The following is a 15343-nucleotide window of genomic DNA, read 5'->3' as shown; positions in this document are numbered from 1 at the left end:
CAGTTCGAGTTCTTGGACTATCTACGTGTCTCCTTGCATACGATCTGATGGAGAAGATGTGTCGTCGATCTGTGATCCGTGAGAGCCAGTACTCGGTTGTGTGGATGGATGCTGCATCATGTCACCCGGAAGTACAGCAGGCAGGGCAAATCCATTCCATCCAAACAGCTAGCTCTATTGTTTTGCCTGTTATTATACCAGTCGCTAGAGAAGTTTCACTTTTAATGCAACGAAAGTGTAATAATTATTTAGTTCAGTTTGAAGGTTCCAATAATAAGCTAGCCAGTATGTACTGGGGCTCCATATATCCAAGATTATTAGCTATAACACCCCACGAGTTAGTTTAGGAAGATTCTTACTCGTGCATACATGCAAGATGTTACTAAAATTTTCAAGGGATCGTGTGAATAAAAGATGCCTGCTACATGCATATAGAAGATAACAAAACACATGATTGAACTGCAGTGCCTGGGCCACTATCAGATCCTTCATACCTCAATCTCATCTGTCCCGGAATAATATTTGCCTAACTACTTTTCTATCATTTTAATATATTTTCTAATGAATTGCTTAATACATATAATTAAGAAAAAAAGTGCGCTCACTTAAGATTAACTAGGCCATATTGCAGAAGTAGAAGTTCAATCCAGCTTTTTTATAGTTGCATCACTTGCATGGCTTAACATTATCGTTCTACACCATGCACGCGCTATTGCATAGACGATAATGCTAAATGCTATCACACGCACGTATATTAACACGAGTGAGGGCATGCGCTCCTACGTGAAATACATCATTCATCTCTGCTGTTTTTTTTTTCATTTTGGTGTTCCTCATTTAATATTTCATATACATTAACAAATACAGGCTTTTGTGTCCATATAAAATTGATCCAATGGAAATACCTACATACCATGTACGCTTCATTCGACTTTATGTTCAATATAAAGAAAGAGAAGAGTTATGTGCAGAGACTTAATAGTGCTTGAATGTGTTGTAAAATATAGATATATCCGAGCTTAGCTAGGCCCCGGATGACCTTGGGCTTAGCTTTGCAAGGCTGGGATTGACCTAACCTGGCACACGGACAGGTTAATTAGGTTAGTTCAATTCTAGTAGTCCTATAATGATCTTCCACCTGTGAGGCTTAAGCACTTCCTAATCAATTTGTCATTTTAAACATCCCAATTGTCAGTCATTTGACCACTACATATATTTCTGGTTATACTTGAAGGAAATACTTTAACTAATAATAGCATTCAGTTGTAAAAATATTAACTGGGGCCTTTCTAGAACGCCTCCAATTTTTGGATTGAGGAAATAATTTATATCTACTTGTTCCAGAAATGCATTGCGTAGTACCAGTAATACTTTATAGCAACCGTGAGCAAATTTACACACTGTGCATCTATGCTATCACAGCCAGAAACTTTTTCAATAACCTGTGTAAAGAACAGAAAGCAGTGGAATGCAATTTGGGTCGTGGAAGGCATGATGTTCCTTCTGCCGCCCATGCCTGCAGCTGCAGGCTTCAGATTCCAGACTCCAGAGTCGAGTCCAGAGAATTTTTACTGGATTCCTTGCTGCTGCAGCGACCCATCCCTTCTACGGCCATGTTTAGTTACTCCCAACTCCCAACTTTGACACTATGCAAAAAGAAGATTCCCCATCACATCAAACTTGCGGTACATGCATGGAGTACTAAATGTAGATGAAATTAAAAACTAATTGCACAGTTTTGTTGTACTTTGCGAGACGAATCTTTTGAACCTAATTAGTCAATATTTGGACAATAATTCACAAATACAAACGAAACGCTACAGTGTGCTACAGTGCTCTAACAGTAATTTGGCACCTCCCAAATTCCCCAACTAAACACGGCCTACCTTTGCTTGCAGTGAAATCCATTCCTGGGCAGATGGGCTTCCCTCTCCCATGCATCCATGACATGAGCGAGAAGGCGAGTGAGATCTGAGGCCCAGCCGCCCAGAGCAAGAGCCAAGAGGGACTGAGGGAGGTAATAAATCGTCTGGCCTCTGACTGACAGCCTACCCGCCGTCACTGCATGAGCTGCTGGCACTACATGTGGGTCTGGTATCGGCGAGGGGTCCACCTGTCAGTGGCCCTGCTTTGTTGGCTTGTGCCGACCTTGTATTTGTCGTGATGGATGGATGGATCATGGATGGAGCATAGAGCTTTCTGAATTTTGAGTGGGTGGCTAGTACGGTGAGTGTGAAGAGAGATGGAGTGAGTCAGTGAGCCAGGGGAAGGGAAAGCTGTTTTCTCCTTCTGTCACTGCTTGTGGGGTAAAGGCGTAAAGCAAAAGTTAGCTTACAGCATACTATGGAACTCTATTTTAAACAGGCTATGGCTGATGTATAAAGGAGAAATAGTTTATTAACATAGCTCACGAAAAATCTGGCTATTTTAAACAGTACTGTGCAAATTAAGACATGCGGAACGGATATGTTAAATTAATAGCCGAAAAATGGTGACACTAGTGCTATGTCAGCATTGGGAGATGATAAGAAACATTATTCCTAAAAACAGAAATATATAGAAATTTGTTATGCTGAGAAGTTCAATGAGCAGCTGTGAAAATATAAGGAAATTTACTATCAACTCAAGACTCAAATAAACCATGCGGCTACATTTTATACTCTCTGCAAAACTTGCTTTTTATGTAACCAGAGAAAATAAAGAAAAAATGGGGAAAAGATCATGAACTTCTTTCGGTATAGAGAAGGGTAAGGGGCTAGAAATAGTCATGTCCTATATATTTTATGAGCCTGGGCATTAGCAGTGGCAAATCAGGTTTGCAAGAAATCTTGAGGAAGCTATAAGTCTCACTTGTATTTGTATACAGGGCTAACCTTTTCAAGGGGCGCAATGAAAAAAATTGAAAGCTAAACGTTATAGAAGCAATCCATGAGTGGTCTTCAATGCATATGCGCGAACTCGACTAGCTAGCTCCGTATTTACAGTTAAGAAGCTAGCTTATTTTTTTTTCCGAACAATAGAAGCTGGCTCATTTAGCAATCACATCTGAAAAAAAGGATAATAAGATCAAGAAGGGAGCATAGATCATAGAAGCAGAAGGCGAAAGCAAAACTGGCCTGCATTACTCGACGGTATCAAAGCTGCAAGTTGCACGAGTAGCTAGTGATACACTGACATCTATTAATTGAAGCAGTAAAAGCATGAGGGATTCAGATGAGTAACTTACATGCTGATGGGGAATTAGCAATTTAGCATCACATCTCATCATTGTAATTGCTAAAATAATTCAGAGTCCTTGTTATGCCATTTCTTCCCACAGCTTTCTTGACCTTCTTCTACAACTTGTCCCAACTTGCACGCGCAATTGACTGTGTGTGTGTGTGTGTGTGTGTGTGTGAGTGTGTGTGTGTGTGTGTGTGTGTGTGTGTGAGAGAGAGAGAGAGAGAGAGAGAGAGAGAGAGAGAGAGAAGTTCAAGAAAGCTGTGGAAAGGCATGGCATGGACTTGAAGAGTAGTTGAGGCTACGCACCCACTGTCTCTCTCCAATCTCCTGCTGCCATTTGCTCTCTTGATCCCTCAACTAGCTCCTTATATAACCACAAACTACCTAGGCGGCGCGTGCCTCCTTGTTCATGGCCGAGAGGAACTTTGTGGCTGTTATGTAGGAGACGGTAGACCCAGCATCATACTATATGAGTAGGAAGCAGAGAGGAAGGTTGATTCACCGGAGGAAGCCAGCATGGGATGTACTGGCCAATCAATGAGGTCACAACATGAGAAGGCCATCGACATTGGGAGGGACGAGGTTAAAAAGGACACGGCCGGCAGTAGTGCAGAGGTTACAACCTCTTCATGCATGCACAGCTTGCTGGAGCTTCCTTGGACCACCTTTGTCTGTTCTATTATAGAAGTGCCGTACCCTGTTTTGTTTTTTTCTTTTTCTTTTTTGCTGATGAATGCTTTCGTTCAATTTTTACACTGGTGCGCAACGCAAGTGGTAGAAATTGGGAGAAGCCTGCACTGTCTCTCTGCATATAGAGTGGGCCAGAAACTTATAGCTATATATGAGCAGGCGGAGGAAGTAGACGAAGATCATCGTCAGCAATTCAGCATGGAGGTACGTAGTAGATCTGTAGATGCATGGGCGCAGGGTTCAGTGAGCTTGAGGTTAAGCTGGTGGAAGATAGCACAATAATCGCAGGGTGAGAATTTTGACTGATAAATTTCCTGAAGAAAATCAGCAACTTATATTAAGTCTCAGGGAAAAAAAAATCGACCGATGCTGCAGCAAATGTAGAGTTTTTCAAGCTTATGTGTAACAAATTCCCAGGAACTTGAAAGCTTCAGTTTTCTTTTTACTCGACAGCTTCTAGTGTATAGTAGTAGAAAAAAAATTTGGAGTATGATGATGAGATGATCGGCCGTTGTCGTGCTAGTCTACACACAGTAATGGCTGTATGCACGTATCCTGTGTCAGCAGCCCAGAGAGGTGATTGGGTAGCACACTTATTTCCAGCTTGGCAGCTTGCCCACCTACCATACAGCCTGCCTGATGTGGCTGTGTGCACGTACAAGTACATGATGGTGCTCCGATGGATCCAAGATCTACTGTGAGATCTCCGGGCAGCTGACACGGCACGGAGCAGGGTGCATCCGGCGCCAGCCCGTCGTCGTCCCCTCCCTATCTGCAATCCTGCATTCTATACTGCGCTGCACCTCCGCGACGAATGAATGGGTCGCGTGCACATGCAGAAAGCAGCAGCAGATCAGAGATCAGAGGCGCCACCACCACTCCGGCCGGTGCGATCGATCCGTCGATTTGGCACTGCACCGTTCTGTTTGTACCTCACATGCACGGTGCAGACTGCAGAGGAACGCTGCCCGCCCGGGATCACGGCACTACGCACACGGCTGGCCAATAATGCAAGAGGCTATTATTTAAAAAGGGATCGTGCTGCGTGAACAGTAGCTCAGCCAGACGGCCGACCTCGAGAGCGTTTGTGTTCATGCGAGCTGCATGCAGGGTTCAAAATTTCGATGGTGAGCGAAAAAAATATAATTTCGTTGAAAAAATTTCGGAAAATTTGAATTTTGGTGCCATTATATAGCTCGGATAGGGCAATACAGTCCCAAACTAAGCAATTTGCAATTTCAATTGTGCCATTATATGTGTAGATACATTAATAAACTTTAAAACAATTTAAAATTTTCAAATTTCAGTAAACATTTGAACGAAAAAATTCCGAATTTCGCGAATTCCGGTGATTTTCGAAGGGGACCGAAAATTTTTGATTAACGAAATCGAAAACCCTGGCTGCATGTGTACCCGGATCCGACATCAGGATCGAAAGGCGTATTGAACTGAAGGCAATAAGCGAAGTGCCGGTGCTGATGACCTGCTGCAGTGCTGCTCTTCATCACAGATCGAAGGATCGTCCCGACACGGCGCCATCAAGAAGGGGTGTACCGGGGCGTGGGCACAGTGGGAATTGAATCAAATGCGGCGATCCATGCCAGGATGAGATCGAGCGGCATATGACTGTTGTCCGATCGGTCCTGAAGCCGACCGGCCTGGATTCGCGACGACTCTGCCGCATATGCATACGTCAAGCGATGGGATGCTGGATGGATCGGCGTGTGCAACAGCACGTCCAACGGTCAGCAGAAAGCATGCCGTAGTCAAACGATCGACCTAGCTAGTAGCAGTGTGTGTGTGTGTGTGTGTGTGTGTGTGTGTGTGTGTGTGTGTGTGTGTGTGTGTGTGTGTGTGTGTTTTGCAAAAACCTAGACCTTAGCAGCCTAGACATGGCCGCCCGGCAAGTGTTAGGCGCGTGAACACTATCCATGTGGACTCCAAGCTTTGACCTCGGACGCGATCGACGAAGCAGCGCTGTGCTGTGGCCGATCGATATCGAGAGGCCGGCGCGGACGGCCGGCGGCGTCAGAAGTCAGATGGAGTGGAGAATCGAAGAGAAAAGCCGTGTTTCGCTCGTCGCGTTTCCCGGTGGGAGCCGACGCCTCATGCCTATCGTAGGCCCTTTTCCCCGGCCGCGGGCGACGGCGACGTGTCGTGCTCGCGCGTGCAGGATTTGCCGCGGGGTGCCCATTGATCAACAATAGGCAGGAACAGTCGCCGTCGCCGCGCCGCTGCAGCAAGCTCGATGGATGGAGCAGGACGCCGCGCCCATGCTAGCTAGGCACGCGTGAGGTCAGGTGAGCCCCCAGCCGCCGCGTACGCATGCATGTGCCGGTGGAGCCTGCCGCCGGCCGGGTGCACGGGTCGTCGGCGCAGGACCAACGCCCGGCGGCCAGTACGTACGTACGAATTATTGAACACGTACGGTCGTTATACTATGTGTATGGCCAGACGCTCTATACGTAATATAACTGGTACTGTACAAGATTAGCGCCGTCCTTGTCGTCTAATCCAATAATCCATCCAGAGGTAAGACAACGATGATGACGAAATGTCGATGACGAGAGATAAATGCACACGTTCTCACCGAACCACCGATATGATCATATGACCCAACAGACACCAAATCGACGTTGATTGGTACATTATATTTAGACATGATTCGAATAATGAATGATGATGAGGTGGCTTCCAAATTATTCATGCATGCAATGCACATGTGCACGTACCCTGGCAGCCTTCCCTGTGCTGCCAAGGACCCTGCAGCTTTTTTTTTTTTAATGCTTGCTCCATACTAGCGTTTTGGACCCAGTCCGGCGGCCAGCCTAACGAACTAAACGCGCGCATCGTCTGTGACAGCACTCTGCTGAATGCTGATCGCCAGTTGGTCGTAGCAGCCTCTGCGTACGGCTGCTGCGACGCGATGCCTGCCAAGCCTATCGTCCAAGCACGAGGCAGGCGGCAAGCACGGGGGCGGAGCTAAGGGCCTGTTCGCTTCAGCTTATTCAGCTGGCTTATCAGCCACCAAACAGTATTTTCCTCTCACAAAAAATCAGTTGTTTTAGTTTTTCAGTTATAAACCGAAGCGAACATGCCTCAGGATCAAACATAGGGGGGTTAAGTAGACATATGTCATATACCAGTACCATTCATATACACAACATAATGTCGCTATTTATTAATTTATCTCTCTTAAATTGCTTCAAACAGTGTCTTTCTTTTGTTTCCATGAGCGAAAACTGAATTTCAATGAATTGGGTAATCTATATAAAACGTTTTAAGTTTCTATAGTAAATTTTACATAACTAATGTGTTGTTTGACAAGCTGGCAAGCACATCGGAAACCTACGAGGTTTATGAAGAAATTTATAAAAAATAATTAATATCTTGTTAGATTCAATATATGTGAAGCCCTTTGCACCACTTCGGTGGTTGCAAATATGCTTAACACCAAAGAAATTGAGGCAAATTAATTGCATCCGCCCATATATACGAAGCAATTGAAACATATTGGAATGACAAAGAAGATACAAAAGAGAAATTAAGGCCACGTGATGAAGATACAGTAACGAACCGAGCGTCGTGCCGCAATGCTGGTGCCGCCGAACAGGACGATCGAGCGAAAGCCAATCAAGATTAGGAGTCGGAAGTCAAGCGACGGCCCAGCAGCTCAGATGCTAGCAGCTAGTGTACTTGCCTAGTAGCCAAAACATCCAACCATAATTAGGTTTGGTGGAGCTCCCACCAGCTCCGACTCCACCAGACATTGACACGTCATTATTCATGTACTGTAACTATACTATTCACAAGAGTCAGTTTTCTCCCTCCTCCTCTGCCCCCCCCTCACAGACCGGCAAGGAGCTGGTGAATCCTGAGTGAGCGGCACCAAACGAGCCCTCAACGCATGCAACTAGCACCAGTAAAAAAAATTCTGCGGCTGACTTGGAGCACGTACGCGTACGCTCCTCACTAGCTCGCGCTCCAGATCTGGATCCTTCCCGTGCCAGGCGGCTGCTGTCAAAAAAGGTTTCTATCGATCGGCACCTTAATCATCATCTATTTGCAGGCTCTGCCGCTACTATTCCCTGGTAGATTGGATCCATCGCAGATGCATGTGTCGCTGAATTATTTCGCGATCGGCGGCGTATCCGCTGAAAAGCGACCATAGGAAGAAGAAGCCCATCGCAGATTCGCAGATGCTCCAGGGTCTTTTCCTTTGAGCTTAAAAATCAAGGCTTTTGAGTTCAAACTTTTTTAAAACCTTTATTTTTAAACCTAGCTTTGAGTGGACGTATTTGACGGAGGACATGGCCAACCTGTCAGTAACAAACGCAGTAGACGCTGCGAGATACTAGCAGTATTCTATAGCCTCATGGTTACAGTCTACATTAATTCGGTCATTTTTTTTCCGTAAAAAAGGGGTCAATTTCGAACACGAACCATCCGAATAAACATAGCATAGTAGATGGGCTACATCTGGGCCATTTTCGCATCGTTAAGCCCTTTTGCAGCAATATTGGGCTCCAATACGAACGGGCCTAGGATGTACTACTACGCCAGACCGAACGGGGCTCATCACCCAATCCGACACGCATTGCGCCCGGCCCGGCCCAATACGCAGCGCACCCGTCTGCTTCGCCAATCGCATGTTCTTCTTCTAGCACAAGTAGAGGCCGTCGCATCGGATCTTCTTCCAGCACAAGTTGAGGGCGGCGGCGGCGGCGGCTAGTAAACCCACCCCCACACGCACCCTCCCGTTCCGAGCTCCGAGGGGATCAGCCGACCGATGTCGACGGCAGCGCCCGCGCCGGCCGCCATGGCCGTGGACGACGCGGAGGACGACCAGCTCGCCTCCATGTCCACGGAGGACATCATCAGGGCCGCCCGCCTCCTCGACAACGAGATCCGCGTCCACAAGGTGCGGAAACCCTAGCCCGCTGCGCGTCGCCCCCTTCTGGGGGAGATTAGGGGTGTTCTGACTCGGGGTGCTTTTTTTGGGGTGTGCGCGTAGGACGAGCTGCAGCGGACGAACCTGGAGCTCGAGTCCGTCAAGGAGAAGATCAAGGAGAACCAGGAAAAGATCAAGCTCAACAAGCAGCTGCCCTACCTCGTCGGCAACATAGTCGAGGTTCGTCTATCACCTGAATTATTCGCTGCTGGGAGTTAATAGTTCATTGGGGAGGCACGTTTAAGTTATCGATCTGCAAAGCATATGAGAAAATTTTGTCTGTTCAACTTCTTCGGTAGGATTTTCATGATTTGGCGTTAGTTTGTACACACTAGTTGGAGCCATAGATTTAGTTGGAGGATGTATTTGGCTTGGCTAGGACTCATTAGCCCTCTCTTCCACTAGATAGATAACACATTAACGTTAATGTCTTTATTTGTATGAGCAATCCTTACAATTACCTAGGAAGTCTGTCTTTACAGCAGTACCTTTTGCTATGCAGTTTGGTAACTGTGTTAGTTTCTGCAGTTAGTTAAGTTGGTTTATTCTGAAAGTGTACATGCCATTCAATAACTCTTGATAAAAAATGAAATGGACTCTCGTGGAGTGTGGACCTTTTTTGAGTTCTTAACAATGTTATGACTGTGGTTTTCAAAATTGTAATTTTGTAATGTTTAAAGCCAAATGTAGAAGGTTGATGTAATATGCTTAGAATTCTTCTTATATATTTTCTCAACTGTTTCAGATTTTGGAAATGAACCCTGAGGATGAGGCCGAAGAGGATGGTGCTAATATTGACCTGGACTCACAAAGGAAAGGGAAATGTGTTGTTCTCAAGACATCCACTAGACAAGTAAATAAACTTACCTGACCTTTCTGAAGCATCTATGCTTCTGTTATCGTAACTTCCAATCAATAGCGGAACACGCATTGGAATTTTGAGTTTGTTTGGATTCTGTTATCTTTTTGGATGTTGATAAACAACAACAAAGCCAAACCCCTATGTAGTTGGTTTTAGGCATTACTACCTGAGAAGCATCTCTAGAGTTCAATTACATTTTAGTTCTCTACAACCTATTTTGATTAAACAACCCATCTCTTGTAACCACTCTTAAATATGTTATTATACATGGTTTGTTTGGTTTAACATGCTATTTGCCTATTTTTTGTTGGGTGATCTTTTTGCACCATGAAGAAAAGACTCACTATCCGCCCTTTGGTTATTTGCAGACTATATTCCTTCCTGTAATTGGGTTAGTTGACCCTGATAAGCTGAAGCCTGGCGATTTAGTAGGAGTCAACAAAGACAGCTACTTGATACTCGATACATTGCCTTCGGAGTACGACTCACGGGTGAAGGCAATGGAAGTAGATGAAAAGCCTACTGAGGATTATAATGACATTGGAGGACTTGAGAAGCAGGTAATTACTTCACAGAACTGATGGTTAGGGCAATGGAATGGTTGCCAGTTTGTTACTCTACAAGCACTGCAAGTAGTGATATGTTGTTCTGGCTTAATGTAGATTCAAGAGCTTGTGGAAGCTATAGTGCTGCCAATGACACACAAGGATCGCTTCCAGAGGTTGGGTATTCGTCCCCCTAAAGGGGTTCTTCTGTACGGACCACCTGGGACTGGGAAGACACTCATGGCTCGTGCATGCGCTGCACAGACTAATGCGACATTTCTGAAACTGGCTGGTCCGCAACTTGTTCAGGTACTTTTATGTTAAGAGATGTTGACAGCAATTCCAGGATTATCCTTGCATTTTAAATTTGAATGCACTCAAATATCATATCGATTCTCTACTCAAATCATTTTAACACTTCATTTTTGCGTGATGGAAGGGTTACAGTTGGTCCTGATAAAGTAATAAACAACTTATTTACTTAATTCTGCTGTGTGGGAACTCTGATTTCCACTGCAAACTCTGCAATGTTTTTGGGTCTAATGATGACATTTTGGGTATTGCATTAGATCAGGATATGTTTTGGATCCATTATTTGCCTCATAATGGTTAACCGTGTTGTGTGGAATGTTGCTGGGTCCAAACATCAAGCACCAGTAAATAACAACATTTTTGTGAACTGGTGCAGATGTTCATCGGTGATGGAGCCAAGCTTGTTCGAGATGCTTTTCAGCTGGCCAAGGAGAAAGCCCCCTGCATCATATTTATTGATGAAATTGATGCCATTGGAACAAAGCGTTTTGACAGGTACTTTTAGCATTCTTGTGATACAGTCTGATGTTGCTACACTTTCTTTAACCTAGAACAACATTAATTTTCAACTAGAACAGTGTTTGTTTGCATGTGTTGTCTGAATTGCATAGGCCAAGTCTGCTCATCATTCTGATGTTCTTAAGTGTTATGCAGAATGTTTGTTTGTTAAAAGGATTACATTGGATAACTGAATTGAACTTTTTTGGTATCTTATTTGTAGTCAAACTTTTCCTGTACACTAAACAAATATTACTGGGGATGTGGGCTGCTTGCAGCTATTTTTCCAACTCTGATTTTCCATTTTTAGTGTGTTATCCTTGCAATAAAGTATTTGTAATTTTTAAGTAATATGTGATATGGAAAATGGTTCGTACATTTTACACTTGTAAGTTGGCATACATGCCAGAATCATCTGTATAACTAATAAATACACTGCTTTTGGAAGCTCATGCAAACTAGATATGTTTTTTTTTCTGTTGTGTATGATAATTTGTGATTTTATTCAACTACAGTGAAGTGAGCGGAGACAGAGAAGTGCAAAGGACAATGTTGGAATTGCTGAATCAGCTTGATGGATTTAGCAGTGATGAGAGGATAAAGGTCAGCATTCAATAAAACATAATCTTGATGGTTTGCCTCAAATTGTGTTCAGTCTCAAATTGAGAAGGCACAGAAATACTTATGTCAATGTAATATAATAACTTTTCAATGTCTTATTCAACACCTTAACTACTTGGCAGGTGATAGCTGCGACAAATCGTGCTGATATTCTTGATCCTGCTCTGATGCGATCTGGTCGTCTGGACCGGAAGATTGAGTTCCCTCATCCATCAGAAGAAGCACGAGCTAGAATTTTGCAGGTATGGCCTGCTGGCCACTGAAGTATCTACATATAGCAAAATAGTTTACCAGTTTCTTTTTCCCTCCCTAAAGAATCAATCTGTTTTGTGAATACCAAAATGACTTTGTTCTGGTTTATGTTTTGTAGATTCACTCCAGGAAGATGAATGTAAATCCGGATGTTAACTTTGAAGAGTTGGCGCGTTCGACTGATGATTTCAATGGTGCTCAGCTAAAGGCTGTCTGCGTGGAAGCTGGCATGCTTGCTCTACGCCGAGACGCAACGGAGGTTACACACGAGGATTTCAACGAGGGAATCATCCAAGTGCAGGCAAAGAAGAAGTCCAGCTTGAATTACTACGCATAAGGGAACCCTCGGTTCTCGGTCGTTCACTTGTTTGTGGCACTTCCCGTTGTCGGTAGCACAACCTATGATTGTATTAAGCAAGTACGTGTTGTTTTACTTTATATCATCAGATCTAACAACTAAGTCTCGACCTGTCTCCTGTGCCTTGCCCCTGTTTGTACCTTCACCTTTTTTTTTTGTCTTCATCGGAATTGTCGCAACATTTCCCGGTCGGTGATCTTTGCACAATGTCGGATACCAACATTTGTTTTGATGCCTTTCGTGCTTTTATGCGACCCCCCCTGAATCGTCAATTGCCAATGCATACGTTCCTTTCATTAGATATGTATTAGATGGGCGATCCTATGTTGCATTTTCGCAGTGTAATCTTTGAGGTATGCCAGCACTTTGCTCCAACACCCTGAATTGGAAGGTAATTTTACGGGCTCTAGTGAAATTGGTAGATAATTTTACGTGCTGCTAGTCATGGGCCTATTGAAAGTGGAAGCAAATAATTTCAGAATCGATCCATGCAACAACTGTTTGTTTTTCCCTTGCACAGAAAGAATAGCAGCAATGAAGCTGCTCTTACAGAATCTGGAACAAATTTTAGGGTCAAGAACGAAGCTTGTCACGCAGCTAGGGCAGTAGGGCTGCACCAAGGTTCACGGGACGCAGGACGGTAGGGTGAAGCCGTGGCACATGTAGGCGAGCACGAGGTACACTATCACCGTGAGGATGAGAATCACTGCCGCTCTGCAAAGAGAAAGGTGGAATCATATGCACGGGCGTCAGATGTTGATTGCTACAAGTAAAAGGGCATGGATGAGCCACTGAAATGTGCACTCAGCAGGGCCAGGGAGATTACGTACGTGAGCTTCACATTCCTCCACCACATGGTGTTCCTGAACCTGCGAGCTTGCCGTTTAAACCGCATCGTGTTCCCTTCCATGGTTGCGGTCTTGTCCACGAGCAGTTCCAGGCGGTCACCTCTCTCGAGCACCCTGTCAATGTTGTCCAGCATAACGCTCCGGACCTGAAAGGGAAGAGCAGAGACAGTCCAGCCCCTACAGGTGATGTTTTTTAACTGAAGACGCACAGCATATGTTAAAAGCCATGAGCAGAAAGAACCTGACAAAACCAGGCAGTAAAATACCTGATCGATCTCGCCCCTCATGCGATTTATGCTGTCTGCGTTGGGGTTGTTGGAATAGTAGTCCATCTGCTGGCTCAAAACCCTGGAGAACTCGTCGTTCATCGCGTAAGCGAGAGCCGTGAGAGCGGCGCGGCCATACGCCTTCACAAATCGCCCATGGATGTCCGCAAGGAACGCGAAAGGAATGCGGCCTGAGCACAGCGCGCGAGAGAACAGGGGATTTTAGCATTATTATATCAGAACAGAGGAAATATTCAATCCAGAACAAGAGAAGAATGTTGGGTGCCCGGAACCCCTATACATGAAGATGGAAGAAGAATGTGATTTGGATCTGTTCAGTGCCCTAATTCGTTGATCCAATGTCAGATGACCGCAAAAGTATCGTCAGCCAATCCGAGAGACGTTGAACATTCAGGAGTGGGTCATGGCAATGGGCACGGATGAATAGAGAAGAAGAGGAGGAGGAGGAGGGCAGAAGGGAGGTGGCGTTGTCGCACGACGCGATGCGAAGATGCGTGTCATGATGATGAGTGTGAAGGCCAGGCAGGCAGCACTTACGGCCGGCGGCGTCGTCGGCCATGCAGAGCGCGGTGATGCCGTCGGTGCGCTTGGCGTGGAAGACGTGGAGGTCCTGCGTGTAGGAGACGTTGCAGTCGGCGGCGCCGTCGGGGAGGCGCTCCAGCACCTGCCGCGCCACGGCGCCCGCGTTGCTCCCCGCCGCGCCGTGCTCCGCCAGCACCACCGCGCCCCGCGCCACCACGGCGTACTCGATCTTGCCCCCCATCGCCCTGTCGTGCCGATCGAGAGCGATCCGGCGCGAGCTCGTCGCTCGATCCCTTCTCCCACCCGCTCGTCCTCTCGGTCTCCTCTCCCGGCCCTCTCGCGCGGCGCAAGAGAGGGAGGGAAGGAAGGAAACGGAGGAAAAGGGATGAAGGCCGGGAGTGAGTTCGTTTGAGTCTGACCAATGACCCGCGCGCCGGTGCCTGCCTGCCTATACGACGACGGCGACGATGCGGATCACAGCGTGCGTGCGTGCGTGCGTGCTTGATCCCGCTTATTTTTGGGGCCCGGCTGACTAGGAATTAACCTGACGGGCTGGCGTCTCGGCCTCCTGGGTGCAGCGCACCCTTCCGCCGGTGCCGCCCGATGTGTGGTCGTGCCATGCTGACGCCGTCGTTGGCGCTCTCCCTCTTCCACGCTGATCCTGCTCATCCTTGTCCTCGCATCTACGAGGTCATGGCTACCAAGCGGAGCATCTTCATCGTCATGGAGTCACCCACCACGCCGGCCTCGGCGTCGGCGAGGCTCCTGCACGGCGCGTGTTCCAGCAACTTGTTTCCGCGCTCGACTACTGCCACTCCCTCGGGGTGTTCCAACGCGACATCAAGCCGGACGACGGAGGACGGTGGCAGCGGACGAGGGAGACGGCGGCGGAGTGGGCCTCTACGACGAGAGCCGAGCAACTGGAGAGAGCCTCTGCATTGCGACCGGAGAGAATCGAGCGATTGGAGAGAGTCGGCGGACGACTGGAGCGAGCCAAGCGAGCAAGCGAGCCTCTACAGACGAGCGTGGCGCGCGAGCGTCGATCCGCCCAGTTCTCCACGTGGCAGAATTCGTTGTCCTCACGAGGGAGATGGCAGCGGAGAGGGCCTCTGCGACGAGAGACGAGCGACTGGAGAGAGCCGGCGGACGACTGGAGCGAGCCGAGCGAGCGAGCGAGCCTCTGCGGAACGAGCGCGACGCGTGAGCGTCGATCCGCCCAGTTCTCCACGCGGCAGAAATCGCGAAGAGGCCCTCACGCGGAGGACTGTGGGTGCGGTCCCCACCTAATTTTTTTCCGGCGGAAGGGGTGAGGAGGGAAGGGAAAAGGGTGCAGAGGAGGATGACGTGTGGGGTCCAATGACGGTGAGACAGAGGT

General features: G+C 46.9%; 2 protein-coding genes and 1 long non-coding RNA gene across 3 annotated transcripts; 1 reads left to right on the top strand and 2 right to left on the bottom strand.

Annotated features, from left to right (window-relative positions):
* Positions 1–1351: 1351 nt before the first annotated feature.
* LOC111255828 lies at positions 1352–3759 on the bottom strand. The gene is made up of 2 exons (XR_002675888.1): positions 1887–3759; positions 1352–1646 (listed from the first exon to the last, which is right to left on the bottom strand). It is a non-coding gene; the product is annotated as an uncharacterized LOC111255828 (long non-coding RNA).
* Positions 3760–8592: 4833 nt separating this feature from the next.
* Positions 8593–12558, top strand: LOC101768310 (26S proteasome regulatory subunit 6A homolog). The gene is made up of 9 exons (XM_004954210.3): positions 8593–8833; positions 8927–9043; positions 9609–9716; positions 10094–10285; positions 10388–10579; positions 10959–11077; positions 11596–11683; positions 11824–11943; positions 12072–12558. Exons 1-9 carry the CDS (start codon positions 8702–8704, stop codon positions 12288–12290), a joined length of 1287 nt encoding a protein of 428 aa, XP_004954267.1. The 5' UTR covers positions 8593–8701; the 3' UTR covers positions 12291–12558.
* A 219-nt stretch (positions 12559–12777) lies between these two features.
* On the bottom strand, positions 12778–14375 carry LOC101767904 (vesicle-associated membrane protein 711). The gene is made up of 4 exons (XM_004954209.2): positions 13984–14375; positions 13426–13616; positions 13142–13305; positions 12778–13025 (listed from the first exon to the last, which is right to left on the bottom strand). The coding sequence occupies exons 1-4, from the start codon at positions 14207–14209 to the stop codon at positions 12935–12937; spliced, it is 672 nt and encodes a 223-aa protein (XP_004954266.1). The 5' UTR covers positions 14210–14375; the 3' UTR covers positions 12778–12934.
* Positions 14376–15343: the final 968 nt, after the last annotated feature.

This window comes from Setaria italica, chromosome I, assembly GCF_000263155.2.
Source record: "Setaria italica strain Yugu1 chromosome I, Setaria_italica_v2.0, whole genome shotgun sequence".
NCBI lineage: Eukaryota > Viridiplantae > Streptophyta > Magnoliopsida > Poales > Poaceae > Setaria > Setaria italica.
Note: the sequence above shows the minus strand (reverse complement) of the source record. Positions and strands in the feature narration are given on the sequence as shown.

What these genes read in the sequence shown, in the direction of transcription:
- LOC101768310 (XM_004954210.3), top strand. Translation starts at nt 8,702, where the DNA reads ATGTCGACGGCAGCGCCCGCGCCGGCCGCCATGGCCGTGGACGACGCG. An exon ending in GGAACAAAGCGTTTTGACAG is followed by an intron (nt 11,078 to 11,595) that starts GTACTTTTAGCA and finishes ATTCAACTACAG; the next exon opens with TGAAGTGAGCGGAGACAGAG. An exon ending in GCAGTGATGAGAGGATAAAG is followed by an intron (nt 11,684 to 11,823) that starts GTCAGCATTCAA and finishes ACTACTTGGCAG; the next exon opens with GTGATAGCTGCGACAAATCG.
- LOC101767904 (XM_004954209.2), bottom strand. Translation starts at nt 14,209, where the DNA reads ATGGGGGGCAAGATCGAGTACGCCGTGGTGGCGCGGGGCGCGGTGGTG. An exon ending in GGCCGACGACGCCGCCGGCC is followed by an intron (nt 13,617 to 13,983) that starts GTAAGTGCTGCC and finishes CGCTGTGCTCAG; the next exon opens with GCCGCATTCCTTTCGCGTTC. An exon ending in TGAGGGGCGAGATCGATCAG is followed by an intron (nt 13,306 to 13,425) that starts GTATTTTACTGC and finishes CTTCCCTTTCAG; the next exon opens with GTCCGGAGCGTTATGCTGGA.